Genomic DNA, 23,822 nt, shown 5'->3' on the forward strand with positions numbered 1-23,822 from the left:
TCCTTAAAAATCAAACAAAATCAACGCTAGACTGAAAAATTATTAAAATAACAAACTTGCATTTGAAAAAGACCGCAATAAATCAAGTATCTTTGAACTTGGATTATAGCATCATCTATACACAAATGGCGGAAACTACTCAACAATTTACCGATCGATTTTCTTTCTCTTTTTCATTTATTACGCTTTGAGCCAGTGGCTACAGATGAAGAAGATTGGACATGCCTTTGTTTTCGAGGGATCATGATTTAAGGGGTCCCAAACACCCCCAGATGAGATTAGATCTGCATGCAGAGACACCAACGAGAGACTGTTCAGTCTCACACTACCCTTGTACCACCGTAAGCACTTTTTAAGTAAGAAATCGTAACAAATTTAATTCCTTTCTTTACCATCAGGTGGCGCTGATCCGGCGTCGATATTTTAGTTCACATTTTTGCCGCCAGAGGGCCAAAATTTTTGCATGATTTAATTCCCTTTTTTGCCACCAGGTGGCGCTGATCCGACGTCGAAATTTTAGTTCACATTTTTGCCGCCAGAGGGCCAAAATTTTTGCATGATTTAATTCCCTTTTTTGCCACCAGGTGGCGCTGATCCGACGTCGATATTTTAGTTCACATTTTTGTTGCCAGAGGGACAAAATTTTTGCGTGATTTAGTTCCTTTTTTAGCCAACAGATGGCGCTGACCCGGCGTCGAAATTTTAATTCACATTTTTGCCGCCAGAGGGCCAAAATTTTTGCACGATTTAGTTCCTTTTTTAGCCACCAGGTGGCGCTGATCCGACGTCGAAATTTTAGTTCACATTTTTGTTGCCAGAGGGACAAAATTTTTGCGTGATTTAGTTCCTTTTTTAGCCACCAGGTGGCGCTGATCCGACGTCGAAATTTTAGTTCACATTTTGTCCGCCAGAGACCGCTAAATTTTTGCATGATTTAGTTCCTTTTTTCATCACTAGAGGACGCTGTTGCAAACGCCGAAAGTTTCAAGGATGTAAGGGATAAAGGAATGTAAGGCACCGCAGATTGTAGGGAATAGAGTGATTTGTGGGATGCAGGGCTATAAGGGAAGCAGGATTGTAAGAGGAACAGACATTTAAGGAACAGGGAGATATAAAGGATTGAAGAGTGTAAGGGATAGTAAGGTGTAAAGAATAGAGGGATGTTAAGCAGGGATGTAATGGATGCAGTGATGAGAGGGATACAGGCATGAAAAAAATGCAGGTATTTGAGGGTAGTCCCTGCGAGGTCCATGAAAAGAATGAAAAAATAAATAACTGCAAAGGGAAACCTTGGTCCATAAAGAGTAGGAATAGGATAAACAATAACTGGGAAGGGTGGTCCCCACGAGGCCCATAAAGGGGAATGAAAAAATAATAAATAATTTGGAAGCGTGGGTTTGACCCATAAAGGAGGATAAAATAATAACTGAAAAGGGTGGATGTTACAATTACAAATGTTTTCAGCTGTACCTATAACGTTCCGCATTTTTTCTTACGACTTATTAATTACCAAGTTTGCAATATTCGGGTATTTTTATTTTGCGCCGCCTTCGAAAAGGTAGAAATGTATTCAGTAATACTACTTAACGAGTAAATAGGTTTTATTAATAGCTATTGGGTATTTGTACAAATGAAATAGAAATTATTTCATACTTTTTAGCGCATTTTGAAGTCGGTTGTATTTTTTATTAAAAATTATTTTATCTGATAAATATTTTACTACATGTGTTATAATTCGGCTTATTTAATTGATTTAATAACATTTACTGATTTAGATTATCATTCCATAATACTGATTAGGTTATCATAAATTATCATTATATGTATTACATTATGATGTAATCACTTATTTTTATCAAAACATAATTAAAAAAGTATGATTAAATGATACCAAAAGTAGCAACTGTATGCGGAATACTCGTTAAAAGGATAAGTTATGTTAAACAAACTACTTGCCGATAACGGGCTAACTTTCCTTCTAATAAATTATGAAAATTCTGTAATCTTTTCCGTAAAGATTATTTTTCATTTATAACCTGTTACTTTTTTAATATAATTAAAGTACTTGACACTGAGTGCGATAATACCAACAAAACTCAATAAGGGTAAGATACGATCAGATAACAAATCGACAAATAGCAATATAAAATGGAAAAGGTAGAATGAGGGAAGGTAGTCGAATCGTTGACGATTGATCGTTCAGCATCATTCATTTACTATGGCAGCTAAAATTCAATTTCTCGTTTTGCTGTGTGTTTCGACGCTGTTCATAAGCGGTTTCGCAGACACCATCGATGACGAGTAAGTTTACAAATTATCTCTAAATAGACGATTGCCCAAATAGTAAGGAATTTGATGAAAATCAAATTTTTCATTTTTTGCGACACAGAACAGACAATGTATATCATGGGACAAAGACGGACATCAGCTCGCTAGTCGACGGTGTATTGCCCACGGTTCGTGAATACATACAGGAGAACGGAATGGACCCCATGAAATTGGACAGCATACATCACGACTTGGTATTTGTTTTTTCTACATTGTATTAAAAAATACTTCCTAATGAATCCTGAATTTTCATAGAATAAAGATAGTGAAAACAATTAAGATTTCTCTATATTCGAACGTCGGTTCTTTTACAGCCAGGTTTACCCATACTTAACAGAGGGATTAGTTTAACAAACGGACAGCTTAAAGGGCTATCGGGCATAAAACGAGTAGGCGAAACTATTTTAGTTTCCGACACGAATGTTTACACCGTGATTGCCACGATGGGATTCGATGTACTCGATGTAAGATGAACAAAATACTATTCGATACCGAATGCTTCCGTTCTGACAATGAGTACGAATTGAACAAATGTATTTTCTTTGAATATTTTTAGGGTACCTATGACTTCCTGCTCCAAGATTTCCACATTAAGAAACAGGGTCAAATAAATGGACACTTCGGCAACATCGAGGCAAGAGTGGTCGCAGATATAAGCTTGGAAGACCACCGAGTTATTCTACGTGCGGTCAACATCGTCAAAGTCGAGTAATTATCATTACCTTTGCATAAAGGCTTATTTTAACCCTTCATCGGCTAGACGATGTCCATTTAAATTTAACTTTTTTTCTAGTGAAATGTCTATAACCTTCAAAGACCAGATAAGCGAATCTGTGGTAAACCTTGTAATCAACCATATCACGAATCGTTTCTCTAATACAATTTTATCCGCGGTGGAAAAGCAGTTAGTGAAGATCTCACAACGATACCTGAACAAACTGCTTGATAAGCTTCCACTGTCGGATGAATTTATAGCTGACAACAACGTTTCCAAAACTATACCAACTTTAGTCAACTTCCCAACAGGTGATTTGACGTACAGTGCCGTACAAATAAATTCGCCCTCATTAATGAAGTTTCATGTAAAGGTCTGTGTAGGAGTATAAAAAATATGATTTTTTATTTAATTTTCTTGCAAAATATAATTTCTATGTCTAAAGTTTAAGTATATCTTAAGGGTGAATTGTAAGAAGAAATGTAATGAAATAAAATTAAAATGCCCACACAAGGGCCTGTTTTCAAGGGAACAGAAGTATTCGCACACTTATATAATAGTTAGAGAATTTACAGTGGACCTAGTTAGGAACCTGGCAGGAATCTTACCTGTGATTCGACTACCTTTCTTCATTCTGCTTTCTCCATTTTATATTGGAGATTTTTAATAACGTGTGAGATTCCCCTCTACAGTTTGCTTCTTAATTTGCGATCACATAAATGGTGGACAGATATATATTACGTACGATAATTGATAAGCGATGATGATATGGTAAAGATACACGATATAATGAAATTCCTATTATTTTTCAAGGAAAAAATTATGTTTAATTTTGCACCACCTCCGAAAAGGTTGAAATATATTTAGTATCCTATTTAACGATTAAGTAGATTGTATTAATAGCTGTGGAATACAGATAAAAATGAAATAGAAATTATTTTATACTTTTTAGTGCATTTCGAAGTCGGATTTTTTTTTGTTAAAAATTATTTTATTCGCCACTAGAGGACGCTGTTGCAAACGCCGAAAGTTTCAATGATGTAAGGGATAAAGGAATGTAAGGCACCGCAGATTGTAGGGAATAGAGTGATTTGTGGGATGCAGGGCTATAAGGGAAGCAGGATTGTAAGAGGAACAGACATTTAAGGAACAGGGAGATATAAAGGATTGAAGAGTGTAAGGGATAGCAAGGTGTAAAGGATAGAGGGATGTTAAGCAGGGATGTAAAGGATGCAGTGATGAAAGGGATACAGGCATGTAAAAAATGCAGGGATTTGAGGGTAGTCCCTGCGAGGTCCATGAAAAGAATGAAAAAATAAATAACTGCAAAGGGAAACCTTGGTCCATAAAGAGTAGGAATAGGATAAACAATAACTGGGAAGGGTGGTCCCCACGAGGCCCATAAAGGGAAATAAAATAATAAATCATTTGGAAGCCTGGGTCTGACCTATAAAGGAGAATAAAATAATAACTGAAAAGGATGGATGTTACAATATCAAATGTTTTCAGCTGTACCTATAACGTTCCGCATTTTTTCTTACGACTTATTAATTACCAAGTTTGCCATACCGCAATCAAATCGTTATTGGCAGCATCATTTATTCGGGTATTTTTATTTTGCGCCGCCTTCGAAAAGGCAGAAATGTATTTAGTATACTATTTAACGAGTAAATAGGTTTTATTAATAGCTATTGGGTATTTGTACAAATGAAATAGAAATTATTTCATACTTTCTAGCGCATTTTGAAGTCGGTTGTATTTTTTATTAAAAATTATTTTATTTGATAAATATTTTACTACATTTGTTATAATTCGGCTTATTTAAATGACTTAATAACATTTACTGATTTAGATTATCATTCGATAATACTGATTAGATTATTATAGATTATCATTATATGTATTACATTATACTGTAATCACTTATCTTTATCAAAATATAATTACAAAAGTATGATTGAATGTACCAAAAGTAGCAACTGTATGCGGAATACTTGTTAAAAGGATAAGCTATGTTAAACAAACTACTTGCCGATAACGGGCCTACTTTCCTTCTAATAAATTATGAAAATTCTGTAATCATTTCCGTAACGATTATTTTTTCTTTATAACTTGTTATTTTTTTAATATAATTAAAGTACTTGACACTGAGAGCGATAATGCCAACAAAACTCAATAAGGGTAAGATACGATCAGATAACAAATCGACAAATAGCAATATAAAATGGAAAAGGTAGAATGAGGAAAGGTAGTCGAATCGTTGACGATTGATCGTTCAACATCATTCATTTACTATGACAGCTAAAATTCAATTTCTCGTTTCGCTGTGCGTTTCGACGCTGTTCATAAGCGGTTTCGCAGACACCATCGATGTCGAGTAAGTTTACAAATTATCACCGAATAGACGATTGCCCAAATAGTAAGGAATTTGATGAAAATTAAATTTTTCATTTTTTACGACACAGAACAGACAATGTACAGGACATCAGCTCGCTAGTCGACATTATGTTGCCTACGGTTCGTGAATACATAGAGAAGAACGGAATGGACCCCATGGAATTGGACAGCATACATAAGAACTTGGTATTTGTTTTTTCTACATTGTATTAAAAAATACTTCCTAATGAATCCTGAATTTTCATAGAATGAAGATAGTGAAAACAATTGAGATTTCTTTAAATTCAAACGTCGGTTCTTTTACAGCCAGGTTTACTCATACGTAACAGAAGTATTAGTTTAACGAACGGACAGCTTAAAGGGCTATCGGGCATAAAACGAATAGGCGAAACTATTTTAATTTCCAACACTAATGCTCATACCGTGATTGCCACGATGGGATTCGATGTACTCGACGTAAGATGAACAAAATACTATTCAATACCGAATACTTTCGTTCTGACAATGAATACGAATTGAACAAATGTATTTTCTTTGAATATTTTTAGGGTACCTATGACTTCCTGCTGCAAGGTTTCCTCATTAAGAAACAGGGTCAAATAAATGGACGCTTCGGCAACATCGAGGCAAAAGTTGTCGCAGATATAAATATGGATGACCACCGAGTTATTCTACGTGCGGTCAACATCGTCAAAATCGAGTAATTATCATTACCTTTGCGTAAAGGCTTATTTTAACCCTTCATCTTAAATTCATACTTTCTATACTTTCTTAATTACATAGTTACTTGATGTCCATTTAAATGTAACTTTTTTTTCTAGTGAAATGTCCTTAACCTTCAAAGACGATATAAGCGAATCTATGGTAAACCTTATAGTCAAACATATCACGAATCATTTCTCTCATATTGTTTTATCCGCGCTGGAAAAGCAGTTAGTGAATATCTCACAACGGTACCTGAACAAACTGCTTGATAAGCTTCCACTGTCGGATGAATTTATAGCTGACAACAACATTTCCAAAACAACTTTAGTCAACTTCCCAACAGGTGATTTGACGTACAATGCTGTACAAAAATATTGGCCCTCATTAATGAAGTTTCATGTACACGTTTGTGTAAAAGTACCAACAATATGATTTTTTGTTTAATTTTCTTACAAAATATAATTTCTATGTCTAAAGTTTAAGTATATCTTAAGGGTGAATTGTAAGAAGAAATGTAATGAAGTAAAATAAAGATGCCTACATTAGGATCTGTTTGCAAGGGAACAGAAGTATTCACACACTTATATAATAGTTAGAGAATTTACAGTGGACCTAGTTAGTAACCTGGCAGGAAACTTACCTGTGATTCGACTACCTTTCTTCATTCTGCTTTCTCCATTTTATATTGCTACTTGTTGATCCGTTATCTGATCGTACCTTATCCAGTGGCTTTCCACAGACGAGTGGATGAGGAAAGATGTGAGGGACGCAGAAATATAAGGGCTGCGAGGGTATAAGGAATGCATAGATGTAACAGATGCAGAAGTATAAGGGATCTAAAGACTGGTTCAGCAGGGCAAGTAATTTAGTCGAGTAGGGAGTAGCTACTTACTACTAAACCGTTTAGTGCAGGCCTGTCCAAGTAGGGAAAATCCACTCCTGGAACACATGTTCCGGTTCCCCTTCCAACGCTGCTCCATCAAGTAAGATGGGACCGAGGAAACAATACCGCCGCTAGGAAAGACTGAGAGACGGTAGTCGGAAACATGTGTTCCAAGAGTGGATTCCCCTACTTGGACAGGCCTGATATAAGGGATGCAGCGATGTAAGAGATATGTACAATAAGGTTGAGCTTCGTGGGCCCTCAAAGAGAAAAGAAATAATAAATGACTGGGGAGGTTGAGCCAAGGTCCATGGAGAGGAATAAAATAATAAATGACTTGGGAGAGTGGTTCCCATTACGCCCACAAATGGGGGTAAAGTAATAAATAAAAGTATAGTGGGGCAAGGCACACACGAAGATAAATACAGCAAATGAAATAAATGCAGAAAATAAAATAGGGATACATGTATGTTTAACTGGTAGATCCGCACACCTCAGCAGTCGTTATAAGACTGAGGGGGTTTCACTTTGCTCGATGGCTGACAACGATGCCCGATCAGCTATGACGTTCCCCTTCACCGCCAAGGCCAACTACCTTTACTCGAATCAGTGGCTGTAAATATTTTCTTCTTGTTTTTAAAGTGGTGAAGTCTTGCATAAGATCCTCTCCGACCCCTGGAGGAGGGCGTTAGTCGTACTGACTAAAATCCCACGACGACCAACCCCTGCGCTAAAGGAGGGCTCCAGGACCTTAGGCCTTACGTTGCTCCGGGGCACACCTGCTACACAAGTACTGTTCAAAGATTGAGTGTAAATTAGAGGGATGGCACAGGAGCTGTTATAGTCTTGGTTATGACTGTACCGACCCCTGCTGACCTGACGTTCAGTCGTCGGTGCTGGGCAGATTGCAGGTTTCAGGCGCTTTTTACTCGAATCTTTAAACGTTAATTATTGAAAAGCAAAGCCGCAAACGCTATTTCGTTATTCTTGATTTTCGTCTTATTTTGATCCCTGGAATCACTCCTTAAAGTTTTGCCCACCTGTTGTCCAACACCCTGTATAATCAAAGGGAGTAAAAATTGTCTTTTCAATTATCTGTAGCCCCTGTAGCCAAGTAGCCATTGCTGCATCCAGTGAAAATCAAACTGAAATTCAAATTGCATTTTATTGGCAGCCTTGCATGAATTGCGGGCAACTTCAAGTTCTACAGTTGGCTACCCCGAGATGTTGAACGGTTGGCAACTTCTTTACCTAGCGGAAGAATGGCGGACGCGTAAGTGCTGTTGAAATCTTTCAATAAATCTGTAAACATCCTTTATTAGAATGTCTATAATATTTTCAAAATGTATTTTTATCAATCCTTGTTCAATTCTTTATTGGATGAATATTGTAGTTTTTTTCTTTCTTGGACAAATGATAAATTTTACTTCTCTGCTGACAAGTCATACCATTCATCAATATGAAATGAAATGTAATTAATATTTCATCACTAAAGGCTGTTAATTTTTTAATAGAATGTTGTTTCTTGTTTTACCTTCAGTACAATTTGTATATCTATTTAAAACAATCATCGGGAACAGTATTGTTGAGGAGAACCTAACCTAGCCTAACCTAAATTACTTATACCACGCGACTCATTCGTTAGAGTTGAATGTATAATTTTTAATCATTTATGCAGACCGAAGGAAACAACGGCCCCTCCCTCTAAAAAGCTGCCGGCAGTACCGGAGTCGGTACTCAAGAGAAGGAAAACCCGTGAAGCGGTGAAAGCTGCACGTCTTCAAATATCTCTCAAGGTACTTCATTTTCCTACAATGTTTCACAGTTGTTCCATGTATAGTAGATCAACAAATAACAACTATTTATTTTCAGAAACGTGCAAATCAATACAAGAAGAGGAAAGAAATCTTCAAGAGGGCTGAAAATTATGTCAGAGAATACAGAAGAAAAGAAAGAGATGAAATCAGGTTAATGAGACAAGCGAAAAATCGCGGTAACTATTACATCCCCGGAGAAGCGCGTCTTGCATTTGTTATCCGTATTCGGGGGTGAGTTATTATATTTTTTAAATATGATTTTATGCAGTTAGTGTTTATTCAGCGTATGATGAGCTAATATTATTTCAGTGTGAACCAAGTTGCTCCAAAAGTACGTAAAGTACTTCAACTTTTCCGCCTGAAACAAATCAATAATGGTATATTTGTGAAGCTGAATAAAGCAACAATTAATATGCTTCGTATTGTTGAGCCCTATATCACTTGGGGGTATCCAAATCTGAAGTCGGTCAGAGAGTTGATTTACAAAAGAGGATTTGCTAAGATTAATAGGCAACGTATTCCTATTACGAGCAATGCTCTCATTGAGAAGAAACTTGGTTAGTATTACTTATTAATTATACATTGACAAGTCCATGGAAGTTATATTCATTCAGTTATGTGGCTTCCTTCCATCTTGTCAAAGAGTAATTGAATCTCCATATAGCCTTTTCGTATAAATTTACATTCTGGTTGTTAATGATTCATACAAATTACATTTATAATTGAATTTAATTATTAATAATTGAATTTAATTGTTACAGGTCGTTCCGGCATTATTTGTGTTGAAGATTTAATCCACGAAATATTCACAGTGGGAACAAAATTCAAGTTTGCAAGCAATTTCCTGTGGCCATTCAAGGTATGGTATCCAGCATATAATGTCAGATTCTTTATTGGCGACATAGGCATGGTTGTAGAACTATTCAATGTTCTACTAACCTCCTACTATGTCGTACAGTAACACGAGTTTCTCTTTATGGCCTGCATATAATTTTTGCGTCCGTCAGTCAAACTCAAACATTTCAATAATTGTTTAAATAAATATGATTTAATCTTTGAATTTTCAAGCATTCATTTCAATCTTTTATTTTTAGCTTAACACTCCCACTGGCGGATGGCGTAAGAAGACTAACCACTACGTTGAAGGTGGTGATTTCGGAAATCGTGAAGACAAGATCAATGAGCTTCTCAGGGGAATGGTTTAAATTTATAAAAATCTTGATAAATAAATGTTTAAATACAATAAGCTATTTTGTATTGATTTTTACTGGGGATCTGAAAGGATATCCGGATTCATTTTATCGCAAGCCCTGATAATTATCTCCTATAGAAATTCAATGCTGCAACAATTGTTTCAGTAAACTTTATTTACTTCCTAAATACAAAACTATTGTACTATATCACAATAAGCTATAACGCGTGTACGGAAAATGATGCAGGTTCTTAATATAAATACTAATCGATAAAAACGTACAACAGGTCGATCGATAAATTTCTTTTCTCACGAAAAAACATGATACATTGTCCTTTGTTTATAATACTTGCATTCACTTAAGAATATCGAACACAAGGTAAAACCCATGTCTCGGTTGTCCAACAATAGCGTAACATTTCCATTTCCTGAATTTCATTTTTCATTATTAATATCGATGATCGGGGAAGATATATGCAAGTAATGTTCGTAATACTGATACACGTGAACAGACTGATGCCTGTTCCATTTTTATTGTTATTAATTATTGTGTATTAAGTACCGGAGACTGCTTGTACTAGAATTTGAGATAAAGAATAGCTTTGCATATTAAGAATTTCTTACTGTTGCAAAAAATATTTTTGATTATATTCACCATCAAAATTTTAATTGATTTAGTTATCCTTTCTATATCAATTATTATATTTCTTTAATAAAAATGTCTGCAATTTCAACGCGAAAAGACTGTACGTGTAGTAAATTTGCACCTCTGAAAATGATTCTTGATTTTTAAATCGTACAAGTATATGTTCGTAAGTTATTTCAGCACAAAGGTGTTATATGATCATCTCATTGACCTCTCTTTTTTCTTTTTGCTTCGTCTCATTGATTACGATTTAAATCCTCAGTTATAAACGATCGGATTCGAAAGCTGCATTCGCGACACCGTTCATCGTACGAACTTCCGTCTTTTTCTCCCCGATAATTTGCCATTTCTCAGTTTTCGAATCACTGTCATCTTGTTCCCCAGCCTTACTCTTTGCTTTTTTCTCTTGCTCCAATAGCTGACGATCTCTTCTATGTTCCGTGTACAACCATCTGTTAATCAAACAATAAATTCATTTTCCAAAGTGTTGTTGATTGAGACAATGGTAACAGGTGTCAATACAATGACAGTACCGGAAGTGGAAGAACTTACAAGAAGGCGAACACGGCTGGCATGGTCAGACAGGCGCCGACGATGAAGAACGTTCCCGGAAATGTTTTCATAGTGGCAGCGTAAATGGAACTGTACATGGGACCGTAAACGAGAGGCATCATGGACTCACAGACACCAAACAACGAGTTCACCTTGCCTGTAAATAATAAGGAGAATTAGGCTACCGTGATACCGTGAGTTTCTTTTACCTTCAACCCTGTTTCAAAGATCGAATAACGGGACTAATACATAGCTGGATAAAACAGGAAGGAGAAAAAGAAATCACTGTTAACTAAATGCGTTAGCCTCGTTAAACTTCGGTCTAGACGGAAGAAAAAGATGCGGAAGTGTTAGTATGTATTCTAGGTTTATTTAGTTATGTTAGTTACATTTTCTTATACAGGATGTTCGACAACAGGTGGGAGATTTTATAAGGGGTGATTCTAGGGATCAAAATAAGACGAAAATCAAGAATGACGAAATAGTGTTTGTGCTTTGTTTTCCAGTAAAAAGCGCCTGAAACCTGCAATCCGCCCTGCACCGACGACTGAACGTCAGGTCTGCAGGGGTAGGTACAGTTATAACCAAGAATCATTGAATAATACAAAATTCTGTTTCTCGGTACTGCCGCATTCGGCTTTCTCTTCTTGGTTATGACTATACCCATCCCTGCTAACCTGACGTTCAGTCGTCGGTGCTGAGCAGGTTGCAGGTTTCAGGCGCTTTTTACTCGAATTTTTAAACGTTAATTATTTGAAATCAAAGCCGCAAACGCTATTTCATCCTTCTTGATTTTCGACTTATTTTATTATAAAAAAAGAAATGAATGATTCTTTTACATATTGACAATTAAAAATGCTTGGTATGAAGAATACTTTCCAATTAGTTTCGAAACCCCAAGGACGAGTTTTTATTTAATGTCTCGCGATGTTTTAAATATTTTAATAGGGAAGCTTTTTCACAAGATAGAAAACGAATGATCCAACCATGAAATCAATTCCTAGACTTCTTTTTGCAGAAAGCCTTTTACGCATTGACTGACGGATACAAAAACAAATTTTTTGCACCCTTGAAGCTATTTCCTTTTTTTTTCTCATAAATTAACCAATGTAATTCATGTTCCTTTCACGAGTACATTCTCTTTCCCCGTTCGATTTCCGATCAGTTAACGCTTATCTTCGCCTTATATAAGCCGATATTTTGCTAATTACATAAACCAACAGCTACGATCTAAACGTTTTCACGGTGTAACGGTACACGTTACGCGTTTACACAGTAGCTTTAGAAAAAAAGTTGTTCCGCAATGTCATTCTACAATGTCGAGGCAATAAATAAATCGCATTTGCATTTACTCACCAAGCTCGTCGGTTGATACTAGCTTCGATGCTATCGATCTCATTGCTATAAAGGATGTACCATTCACGATTTCGACGATAGCAGCTGTAACACGAACGTAGAAAAATTATTTTTATTTCTTTGATGGCATTTATGATATTTATAGATGTTGCGGAAGTACCTAAGTGATTTGTTTCCTGAGTAATTAAAAAATGAATAGAATCTATTATTAAATACTAACGTGTTTTATTGAGATTTTAGAAAAACTGGAATATTATTAAAACATGATATCAGTCAAATGACATTCATTTTTACCTCCTTTCTTAAATCTTTAATATGGCTAATTGTAAATTCAATATTTTACGTAATATTCCATCAATAACCTTTAAATACTATAACTTTTTTTAAATACTTCAATAGATTATTCAATGTCTCCAATGACTTTACCTAAATAAATCATCCAGTCAGTGGTGGCGAAGGCATATACGAAACCAGCTAAAATCTTGCTCATCGAACTCATGATACCAACGATAGCATCATCAATCTTCAAAATATGACTAAACACACCGACGGATATAGCAGTACCTGCAAGAAATAATTGTCTTTTTAAACATCCTTTCCTTTCACCTGCCAATCTTCTGCTGATTAGAATAGAAGTTAAGAAATCTTCGGTAATTACTGATTGCATAACTTTCATCATTTTTGTATCCTTCAAGTAAATTGACGGATAAATGTATTTGAGCTGCCAGTATTCGTGGGAAATATAGGTTTCTAGGACTACAGAATTTGTTCGGAAATCATGGTTGACAATTCCGGTTGGCAATGACACAATTGATTACATAACTGATTCCGGTTGCTTTCATAGTTCAATTAGGCAACGAAAATGCTCGTTCAATCGTGCGAGTGATTGCGGTTCCATGGAGATATTTAGGAAGAATAAAAAGAATCAAAAGAAAAATTCATTTTCTATAAATTTGGAATATAATAAACATTCCAATTTATTTCAAAAAGGAGGAAAATGCGAGGAGAATGTAAACGTTTTATCGCAAACTTTGCGAAACCTTCGATCATCTGAAAGCACGTAACAACGTCGAAGAAACGGTAATTTAGAAAGAAGTATATAATTCAAGGAGATTTGTGTCTACATCGTTGCATAGTTGCATCGTGCCTTGATGCATCCTTGCAGGTAAAGAGGAGATGCAATCTGACACGTTGCCTTCGATTCTAAACAACATTTCCATTGTATACCGTGGAAAAAAGAAGGAACTGAATTTCATAATGGAAATCGATGGAGGAGTCGTGTTTCTTTACGAGATCGAAGATACTTCCTGGTTATTACACTGTAGATATTCATGTACTTATATTTCTGGTAACAAAGCTGTGGTATCTTCAAATGGGGTACTTGGGATAGATCAGTTTCAAGAATTTAAAGAAACTATCTTATTTGCTTACCGATTAAATTCGTCACCATTGCGAATGTCGTGAACATACTGAACATCACTTCGTTCCAATGGTACCTGTATCTCATGTACAGATACATCACTGCCATTTCACCTGAAACAATAATTATTCATTAATGGTAATTACTTATTAACCCAGTGAACTGTAAAATGAAGAAAGAAAAGAATTTCTACCAAACATTAACCCTTTTACTATGGAAATTAAATTCTTCAAAATTACCACTAGAAATATGTAGTTCCAGCTATAATTAAAAAAATAAATAAATTGCAACTAATTACAATTATCGTAATGAAGCCCAGTATGTCAATACTTTTTTTGATTAACAAACCGATGATTCTGCTGTTTAGAAAATAATGATTTCGATTGTGAAGAACAAAAAGAACGATTATTTCATTTATTTCAAACGACGACCAGTCTCTAAATTGCAACCTTTGCAAACCTCGAGTTGCACTGTTTGAAATCCATGTGGGTGGATCAATTCCGTCTATAAACAGCATGAAAGATCATGGTCAAAACGTTTTTCAGAATTGCCGTGCCTCTCGTTTAGCCTTATTTAAACAATGTTGCTACGTGATCCGAAACAGTTTTCGAATTCATATTACTAATCATAAATTAAACATCAGGAGCGACTCGGCTCATTTATTCAAAAATAATTATTGCCTTTCAAAATGGACATCGAAAAAAAAAGCGATCTTGTGACGTGAACTAGTAATATTCCTCCAGCTCTTCCAACATTATTAAGAACATTTTGAAGAATCTTATGGATGGAACGATTCAAGAGGAATGTTGTTAAAAATCCTTATCGTCAATTAAGCGATGCAACTATATTTTGCATGAAAATTAAGCAAAGAAAAACTCCAGCTGCCCAATGTGAAGAGTGTGACTCTTCAATATCCATAGATCATTTAATCCTCCACTGTACTAAATATGATTTCCTCCGCAACAAACGTAAACTAGAATCTTCACTCAAGGACAACTTAAAAAACAGTAAAATTCAGGACTTACTTAAATTTATAAAAAATATCAAACTGATAGAACAGTTAAAAAAAAAAAGAAACGAATGATAATTATCTACGTTCTACATGTGTTGTTCAGGTATTCTAAAAATTATAGGTTTAAAAACGCTGACTGAATCCTTTTTCATCGTTCTTTAAGTGTATCTTGGAATACTGTTCCTTGCAAATTCATCTCTTTATTGTTCGTGTTCGTGTTTTTGCAGGAGCTTCTTTCTGTAGAATCATTTTTTCAGTTATGGAAGAATCGTGTTTTATTGAAAAGGAAAGGTCATAGTACACGATGATAGGAGGAATTTAAGAAGTCCACTGTTACAGTAAAAATGGATATTAATGAAATTGGAAGATATTATTTTTGAAAGAGTACAATGGAAGGACGATCGTTAGACAGAAAAAAAAGAAACGATGTGATAATGGGCCACGATGGGAACGATTAAACAAATTACTTGATGAACGAACTTGTTGTATAACGATGTGTGCATCCTTATGTAATGTCGACTAATAACGAATCGAAATTGCCATGAATAAATTCGTGTGTACAGTACATTACACGGTAATAAAATTATTCCAATCTATCTTCGAGGGTATCATCGCCTGTCTGATCTATTAGATTATTAAATACAAAGTGATTATTTTATTAGAGAAACTTTTAACAGCTATTAATTTAGAATAATTTAAAATAACAAGTTAAAGAAATATGATTTATTTTTAAATCCGTTGGCAATGAAAAAGAAATTTGCCAATAAAGATTCGTAAATTTTTCTCTATTAATTATGATTATTTCTTTTTTTTTTTAATGAAACGATACAGTATTGAACAATTGGAACTCTTCGAATCACCAGAACTGGATTTATTTCCGACGGTCAAAGATCTGAAATTACATCAATCTACTTAAGTAATCAGACCGTATTAGCATACTACGAATAGAATCTAGTTCTAAATAGGTGTATTGACTTCACACGTGCACTGTCAGTAATAATTTTGACTGTAGAGAAATCTTGGATCATTGTGCAACGCCAACAAGGATTTAATTAATGGCACAGGATTCACGCGTCGACACCTATCAAGTGACATTTCTATTTTTTTCCTTCTTCCAATATGTTTATTTATGGCAATCTGAACAACTTTCACCGATTAATAAACTCGGCCACACGTGCCACGCGCGAACCAATGTCGAAAGAGGGTAACTTGATCGAATTAAAGGCGACGCTTGATTTAATTAGCGTAAACCAATTGTACAGTCCAATTACACAATGTTTCGAATGATTGGTATTAATATGCCTCTCTCCCATGCTGTATTTACAGGCAAATTAAGTGACCTGCCATTCTTGAATTAATTATATTAATTAATTCGAGACGTAATAAAAAGAAAATTAGAAAAGCATTTTATTTGTCAATTTATAATCTACAAATACCCTGTAAATCTTTTAACATTTTTGACCCGTGACATTCAAAGGTTTTTAAAGAAACGTAAGACGATATTGTGCAGTAGCAATGGAACGTTAAGAAATAGAAAATTTCTGAAATATACACGAACGTCTAATTATTAGGCTTTGAAAATCAGGAAGACGACCATTAGACGAAATTGTTATATGCAGCATGATTACTCACGACGCTCTTTGCAGCTCGTATCAAGGGAATAAAGACGTAACGAAACATTATAATGTCCGGCGGTATTAGCGGTCTAATTAAATTATGACAAGGACGCTTCCCTTGAATTCTCTGTTGCAATACGAATTCGCGATGCGCTAATAATCCGTAATCGACGGATGCAACTGCATTGTCGTTTAAGATTGGCATCGCGGTTGTTTAGAGAAAATTGAGGACACTAACAGTTGAATTACTGTTCCTTCAAGCATATAAAAAAGTACCATATCTTATGAAAAAGGAGAAGAAGAAAAAAAAAACAAATTGTCTTTTCACTCTTGAAGGATATTTTGTAGGAAGTTTCTTCAAGGATTCGATAAAATGTTTAATCACAAAAAATAAATACCTTACGTATCATTCGTGTATAAAATACAGATGAGTAGCTGTCGCTATAAATTGTTATAGATAAATCTATAAATGTTCTCAAGAAAATGATATAGAAAAGAAACTGCGTTTTCTGTAAATAATTTTTTAAAAAATATTTTATGACTTTTATGCTGGAGTGTACCAATTGAAAATGACAGCTTCCTTTATTTTATACCAAAGTTGTTTCTATCATTTCTATACCAGTTTTCCGGCTTTCCCGTAGCCGAAATGCTGCAATTACCGGTGGAAATCGTGCACGTGGCACGATTACCGCAGCAGCGGTAGCAAGATTAATGAGAGTTACGTGAAACTCTTCCCACTTTCATCTGGACGTCGATAGAGAGAAACTTTTTGTTCGCTGCGGGCTGGATTATCGTATCTAAACGTGGAAACGTTTCGTGAAAGTCGATGAAAATAAGAGTGGTAAATCGAAGGGAAAAAACTTGGACACTCCTTCGAAGGAGGTACCATCCTCTGCCAGTGTTTAGAGGATTCAGTAGAGCGAAGAAATAATTACTGGCGATAAGCTTCGTCGAAAGAGAAATCGATTGCTACTGGTGAACGAATAGAGAAAAAAAAGATATTTAAAATAGCGTGCTGTAAATAGATACACTTCGATAACATAAATTAACGAGAAAATAAATGAATGTATTTAAAAATTTTCTTAATTGATTCGTGGCACTGATCATTAATGAATTTCAGTGATATTCCAACAGATATTTTAAGAAAGCAACGCTTACCATAGAGAGGACCAATCACAACCATAACGACAACCATCAGCACCAGCACCCTCTTCTGCCTATTATTCCTCCCTTTCTTGAACGCCACCCTAAACGTCTCTTCGATATGCTTGAACGCGAAGAAATCAAGTATCGCATTGCACAAGGACATCTTCTCCGGTTGTTTCAGTCTAACTTTCGGCGCCTCTTTGATCACCACCAGACCGTAAATAAAAGTCAACACGTAACACACGGTGGATATACCAAAGACACCGTAGAAGCCAATTTTCAAGTACAATATCCCGGACAACGCCATCCCGATTGGCACACCGAGTGACAAGAAAACGTTAGCAGCACCGATACGAAGCGTCCTCGATTCCACCGACGTGATCTCCGCGATGTAACTGAAAACACCCATGAACATGGTGAACCATCCTCCTGTTAACGCTGGCCACAGAGCCTCGAACACTCCGGTCGTCTCCATCGAGACCTCGTGAAAGAAATAGGTGCACAGCAGCATGCTTACGCTGCTGAGAAACTCTCCGACGATTGGCAACAACATACAAGGTTTCCTTAAACCGGTACGATCGCTCCAGGCGCCCATGAAGAGGATCAGAATCGTCGGGAGACCACTGGTCAGAGCTGTCTTCCAAGTCTGCATGCCAGCTACCAGCTGTTGGACGGCGGTCTCTTCAGCCTCGTAGCCTGTTGTATTTCTGATGGACAATGCTGTGCAAACTTCGTCGGAATAGGCTAGATTCACCCTGCAAGCCTTCTCCAGGCTGAGGTTCTGGGTGGCCAGGGAGGCTAACATGCAGGGGATCACGTAACAGGCGATCATGGGTTCCACGGTGATATTACTGGTGAAGTAAGTCCATTTCTGACGAAGAGTCATAGATTTCCAAACGACCGCTTGATCGGACACCTGGGTGACCGGGTCACCTCGCTTCTTCTCCATGGTATCCGTCGATGTACCGTTTGGGATGATGTCGGACATCTTCGCGGAGGTAGCCAGGTTCTATGGAGTCTGATTAAGTATTTTTCGTAAGTTTCTATCAAGATATCGACTGACGGACTTTACTTTGATCCTCCTTTAATTTGAATTCAACATAATGATCCAGTGGTGAACAGAGAGACACAAGGTCAATTGGAATCTTCGGGTACGTCTGAAAGGTAGACACTTGAAGATAGAATTGAGACGGTCTTAATGGATGTCAGGTTAACGAAGTTCTCCGAGGATGGACCCTTAAGGTTGTTCTTCGACATTCGTGTCATGCGAGCTGTCGTCCTAGCTGATGGATTCTTCAGGATCGTTCTTGTTCCTCGGTTTGAAACTTCGTTGATTTTCAGCCGGTCAGTTGGAGACCGTCTGACCGTCTACTTCTGGCTAATGCACCATTGTGCATTACGCGTGCTACCTCTTTTCCCACCTTCTTCCTCTCGACCACCTCCTGAATCGGTTTTGCCTCCACTACTTCGTGTTCCCTCTATCCGATCCCTCGGAGCCTCTTGGTTCCTCCCGTGCGGGGAGATAGCCAAGGGTACATCCACCTAGCCACATCGAAACATCGTCGTCGACAGAAATTGTTTCTCTGATGACGTCTGATCGTACTGACCACGCTTCCGGTTCCGCTCTTAGCGCTTTTCGGATCAAGGTTAACTTCTGTGGTCGCTGAACGGGGATATCTTCTCCTTTTCAAATGGAATTTTTTCATTTTTAATTTTTCTATTTTAGAATTTTATAAGTTTAGAATAAAAGGGTCAGTCGATATTTTTCGGGGTCAAATTCACCCTCGTCCCTTATTGTTAGTTACACTAAACAATGGATTTAGTTTTGATTTTAGAATGTATCTTGTCACCTGTTTTTACCATTTCATTGCGAATAGATGTAGGTCAAGAAGAAACTCGTTTGTTGCACTGTTTTGTTCCTTTATTCGGCATACATCGTCGCCTTGGAATTGTCAGGTTGACGTTCTCGTAATCTTGAATCTACATTTGAAACATTTGGAATTCGTAACGTTACTTCAGATGGTCGGATTAGCTGTATCAATTCTCTCCTTGAAACTATGCCATCTTGTAAACATCGCGTTACATGTTAATTAACTAAATAATTAGCACTGAAGAAAATCTTGGGGAAAAAAGTCAATTTCTTTATTATACACATACCATAGTTTTTGATTCAATTTTGAATAAACATTTTATTCAACATATTGGAATTATGGAATGCTCCAAGCTTTTGAGCAAAAGTGTACCTATTTCATTAAAGATCCAACTTGAAATATTTATTTTGAAATTAGAAGTAGAAAATTTAGAATTCGTGACAAGGATTCCCCGTGTTCCATAACAGTTAGTCATCTGGATTTTTTATTTATTTTAGAGTATAAATGTAATTTTAACATTATCGTACACGAAAGCCTTGGAAATGAAAAATTTCAATTTCTTCTTTAAATGAAAAAGATCAAAGGAAGACAATTGATTGATATTCCTCATGAGTAAACAATGATCATGAGGATGCGAATTTTCTTTTCCTCAAACCACCACCGTACAACCACCTATTTCGATCCCAATTTCATGATCCAAAAGGCCCGAGGCATACGTAAACAGTGAGCACCGTTGAAATCGTCATCTCTGGTAGGCCAGAGTCGAGGTGCCGTTTAAATGTGGCAATTTGTTGATAAAATAATCACGAGTGACTGTCTTATCTTCTACGGCTGGAGCCTATTTCATACAGGGCCGTCACCAGTGACCACCTACAACGATAAATTAAAAAGATTGTATTATATCAATTCCATGGTTGACCCGTCTTGGTCCCATAATCACGTTTTGTTGGCCTGGTCAATTGTGACGAATTGCCAATTACGTTTGTTCGTTCATGCACAATGATCTTGAGTATTTTTATAGACCTTCGGCAGCTACCTTGTCCCATAGAAATTCGGTCAATGTTACGTTGTTCCGGTTGATTAGCAATTTGTTTTTAATAAATATTAATCATGTCCCTAAGCCTGGTCGTTCGATGGAACAGAAACGAAGGATCCAGAGGGGAAGTTTCTTGAATAGGACGATTCCTCTTATGGAGAATCATGGGACTCATAAGTTGAATCTAGGATTCAACTACGGCCCTGTCACTCAAGTTGGCCGTATGACGTCGTCAAGTGAGTAATGCTCGTAATTCGAGCAATGCTGTAAAATATTCGATTCAAAGCTATAACAGACCTGTTGTTTTCGTGTTCCACCGGCACATCCGTTATCCACGCGTGTTTGAACTCGGAGCAGAAGGAAACAACCCTCGAGTCTCTCTCTCAGACTTTAATCACCTCTGATTGATCGTCTTATTACAAATCTCCCTATGATTTTCGGTGTTATTAATTTAAAACAATCTAAAATAATTTACAGAAATTGATTTTTCTATTACACTTACCAGTTATAAATTGCGAGCACTCTTCTTTGGAAGAAATACATTAAAACGAGAAAAACTTCAGGATAATTAAAAAAAACAAAATTCCAAAGATTACCCTAATTTTCAGGAAAAAATGGAATACTTTATTTTTTGTTTCGACGAGATTTTAAGGGTACAATTTCGAAATGAAAATGTGAGTCACGTGTCGGAAGCGCTTTATAATATAAATCATAATTATTATAATGAATTATTTTAATTATTTACAAGGACCTCGTATTCCTGGAAGGATAATTCTGTTCCTGCGTAGGGGATGTACAAGCATCCGTGAGTTGGATGGACCTGAAAAAATAATTCCTTTACATAATCTTGCCTAGAATGAAATTTCTAAGAAAAAGAAATTGAAAAGATCTAATCTTCAACGGTAATAGAATTTTTATCATCGGTATTAATTGATATCGCAATGAAATCTAAGGAAAGCTAAAAGAAAATGGCGCTTCTTGAATTCGTTTCTCGTCGATTCGAATTAAAATCCGCTTTGCACTGGAAACACGAATTTCCCGTACGATAAAAGGAATAGTAAACTCCGACCTTGCCAACTGTTTGGGATCCATCATGGAAAACACGACCGACATACAGAGGTTCTCCACCAGAAGTCTGTCCTGCGACTACCGCGTTACTTGGAACGCTTCCGTTGCTGCAGACCTCCCATGAAAATTCAGATCTGCACAAAACCTGTTAAAATAAAAATAATTTTCATGAAGAATTACATTTTTTCAACGTTCCATCGTATCAGTTATTACATTTTTTAACGTTACAGAGAAGCGATGATTGTACAGATAAGCCATAAGTCTTTCTGTTGATCCATCGATAGAGTGGCTCTATTTAAAGTGAATTGTTTGAAGAGTAACTTCCTTATCTCTTCTCAGAATTTCAGATCAAATATTTTCAATTAAAGAAGTACAAACGATTCTAAGAAATAACATACCGTTGTACAAATGTATGTCTCGAGCATAGAAATTAATAACAATATAAATACAGCTTGTCTTGCACAAAATTAAGAACAACTGTATTTTTTAACATTTTTTCCAACTCTCAAGGCAATCGCGTATTGAACAAAGCCCAAAGCTGGACGCAAATAGTAAAAAACAGTATCCCTATTCTGTAAAACGGCCTTGCCTTGACACGAAATCTCGATTTCGTATTGCGTGCATTAATAGGCTGATTAGTTACAGCAGGAGATCAAGTGTATCTCAGAAGTATTTTGTTATTTATTAAATCGATTCGATTGATCGCGTACATCCGCATATCCATCTTAAAACTTAATCGTTTTAACTCACCCGGTGAAGATAAAGAAAAGAAAAACGATGATACTGTTCGTTTTTTACACAACGATCAGATTAGATTACAAAAGGAACGTTAAAAAATTATGTTGCTTACTTCGAAATCATGTTTGCCATATTCCTTGCCCTCGTAACACACGTAAGCGATATTTTTCTCAGGTATCACTTTGGCCGGAAGCATATCACCCTCGTGGTAGGCCCTGCCGACGTAAATGGTGGTACCATCACTGTCGTGACCTGCACTGACCGCGGTATCCGGTACCCCTTGTCGTGCATTTCGGTGAACCCATCTGTAAGCTTAAATCGGATTAATTATTTCACTTCTGCTAGCTAAATTTTAATTTTCAAGTCAATTATACGAGTAGGGGTAGGTTTTGTCTTTGAGAGACCTTCAGACGTTCGTTAAGGGCGAGGACCAAGGACATTCGTTGAATAAATGCAGAAGTTATGTAACATAAGTTATCGATATCCAATTTGTTTACAAAATAGATAAGAGATTACAGAAACGTAATTGTTAATGTTATAGGAATATACTGTTAATTGTGTAAACTTAAGACATTTCTTGACAAAACTGTTCCAGAACTTAGTTTGCCGATTGATAAGAAAAGAAAGCTTGTGCGACGTGTTGCACCCATGTTTACTCTTCACTTTGAATTTCTAGATTCATCCATCACGGAAAAATTTATAAGTTGCATTAATATTGTATTATTTATGCAAGGTTTGATCACTTATAAAAGTTATGTATAATATCTTCTTGAGGAAAAAGTTTAAGTTGAAAAATGGAATAATTGCAATTATAGTACACCTTATTAGACATCGTTGTTTTGTCGGCGGCATTCTACGTTTTAATAATTATAATTAACCATTTTTGAATGTCTATAATGATAATAAGTGGAATAAAATAAATAGAATAATTTGTTCAATAAATTAAATTAATTTGCAAATTCCAAAGTTATTAAATATTTACAGTGTGTAATAGGTAAATTTCTATAAATTTGTTTAATTGATTAAATAAATCGTATAATTTACCTGGCATCTTGAAACCTGATTCGGTTGGAAGTTCAAAAACGAATGATACTTATCTTTTTCCTGCACCTGGTTAAAAACAGATGTAATCTTATCGTATATCTGGAGTAATATTTGTATTCTGTTTAAGTCGTTGACGACTTAAAGTTGTGTCACGCTTTTCCCGAAATAAAGGGTAAATTGATTAATGATATCATTTTTAAACGATCTTTCCAAAAACTCATGTTGAATTAAATTACATCGAAATCAATTAAAAACATAAATAACTGTAGATAATTTTTAT

At 36.0% G+C, this 23,822-nt stretch overlaps 4 protein-coding genes across 5 annotated transcripts; 2 read left to right on the forward strand and 2 right to left on the reverse strand.

Moving 5' to 3' along the window:
- The first annotated feature begins 2,192 nt into the window (after nt 1-2,192).
- On the forward strand, nt 2,193-6,672 carry LOC114872476. Of its 2 annotated transcripts, none has more exons than XM_029179707.2 (5): nt 2,193-2,301; nt 5,509-5,626; nt 5,747-5,896; nt 5,989-6,140; nt 6,262-6,672. In XM_029179707.2, exons 1-5 carry the CDS (start codon nt 2,219-2,221, stop codon nt 6,575-6,577), a joined length of 819 nt encoding a protein of 272 aa, XP_029035540.1. In that variant the 5' UTR covers nt 2,193-2,218; the 3' UTR covers nt 6,578-6,672. The 2 variants fall into 2 exon arrangements, with proteins under 2 accessions (XP_029035540.1, XP_029035539.1); XM_029179706.2 differs by lacking the exon at nt 2,193-2,301 and adding an exon at nt 5,318-5,420.
- Nucleotides 6,673-8,215: 1,543 nt separating this feature from the next.
- LOC114872482 (60S ribosomal protein L7) lies at nt 8,216-10,091 on the forward strand (the record flags this gene model as incomplete). The annotated part of the gene is made up of 6 exons (XM_029179716.2): nt 8,216-8,301; nt 8,707-8,824; nt 8,901-9,076; nt 9,155-9,402; nt 9,607-9,704; nt 9,940-10,091. Coding segments are annotated over 6 exons (837 nt in total), but the record flags the coding sequence as incomplete, so codon positions are not given.
- A 101-nt stretch (nt 10,092-10,192) lies between these two features.
- LOC114872481 (solute carrier family 46 member 3) lies at nt 10,193-19,486 on the reverse strand. Its single transcript, XM_029179715.2, has 6 exons — nt 17,798-19,486; nt 14,023-14,124; nt 13,018-13,155; nt 12,592-12,675; nt 11,236-11,392; nt 10,193-11,135 (listed from the first exon to the last, which is right to left on the reverse strand). Exons 1-6 carry the CDS (start codon nt 18,771-18,773, stop codon nt 10,946-10,948), a joined length of 1,647 nt encoding a protein of 548 aa, XP_029035548.1. The 5' UTR covers nt 18,774-19,486; the 3' UTR covers nt 10,193-10,945.
- Nucleotides 19,487-21,293: 1,807 nt separating this feature from the next.
- LOC114872505 (natterin-3-like) lies at nt 21,294-23,648 on the reverse strand. The gene is made up of 4 exons (XM_029179758.2): nt 23,543-23,648; nt 22,611-22,810; nt 21,762-21,905; nt 21,294-21,512 (listed from the first exon to the last, which is right to left on the reverse strand). The coding sequence occupies exons 1-4, from the start codon at nt 23,547-23,549 to the stop codon at nt 21,426-21,428; spliced, it is 438 nt and encodes a 145-aa protein (XP_029035591.1). The 5' UTR covers nt 23,550-23,648; the 3' UTR covers nt 21,294-21,425.
- Between the last annotated feature and the right edge of the window lie 174 nt (nt 23,649-23,822).

Source organism: Osmia bicornis, chromosome 3 (assembly GCF_907164935.1).
Source record: "Osmia bicornis bicornis chromosome 3, iOsmBic2.1, whole genome shotgun sequence".
In the NCBI taxonomy this organism is placed as follows: domain Eukaryota; kingdom Metazoa; phylum Arthropoda; class Insecta; order Hymenoptera; family Megachilidae; genus Osmia; species Osmia bicornis.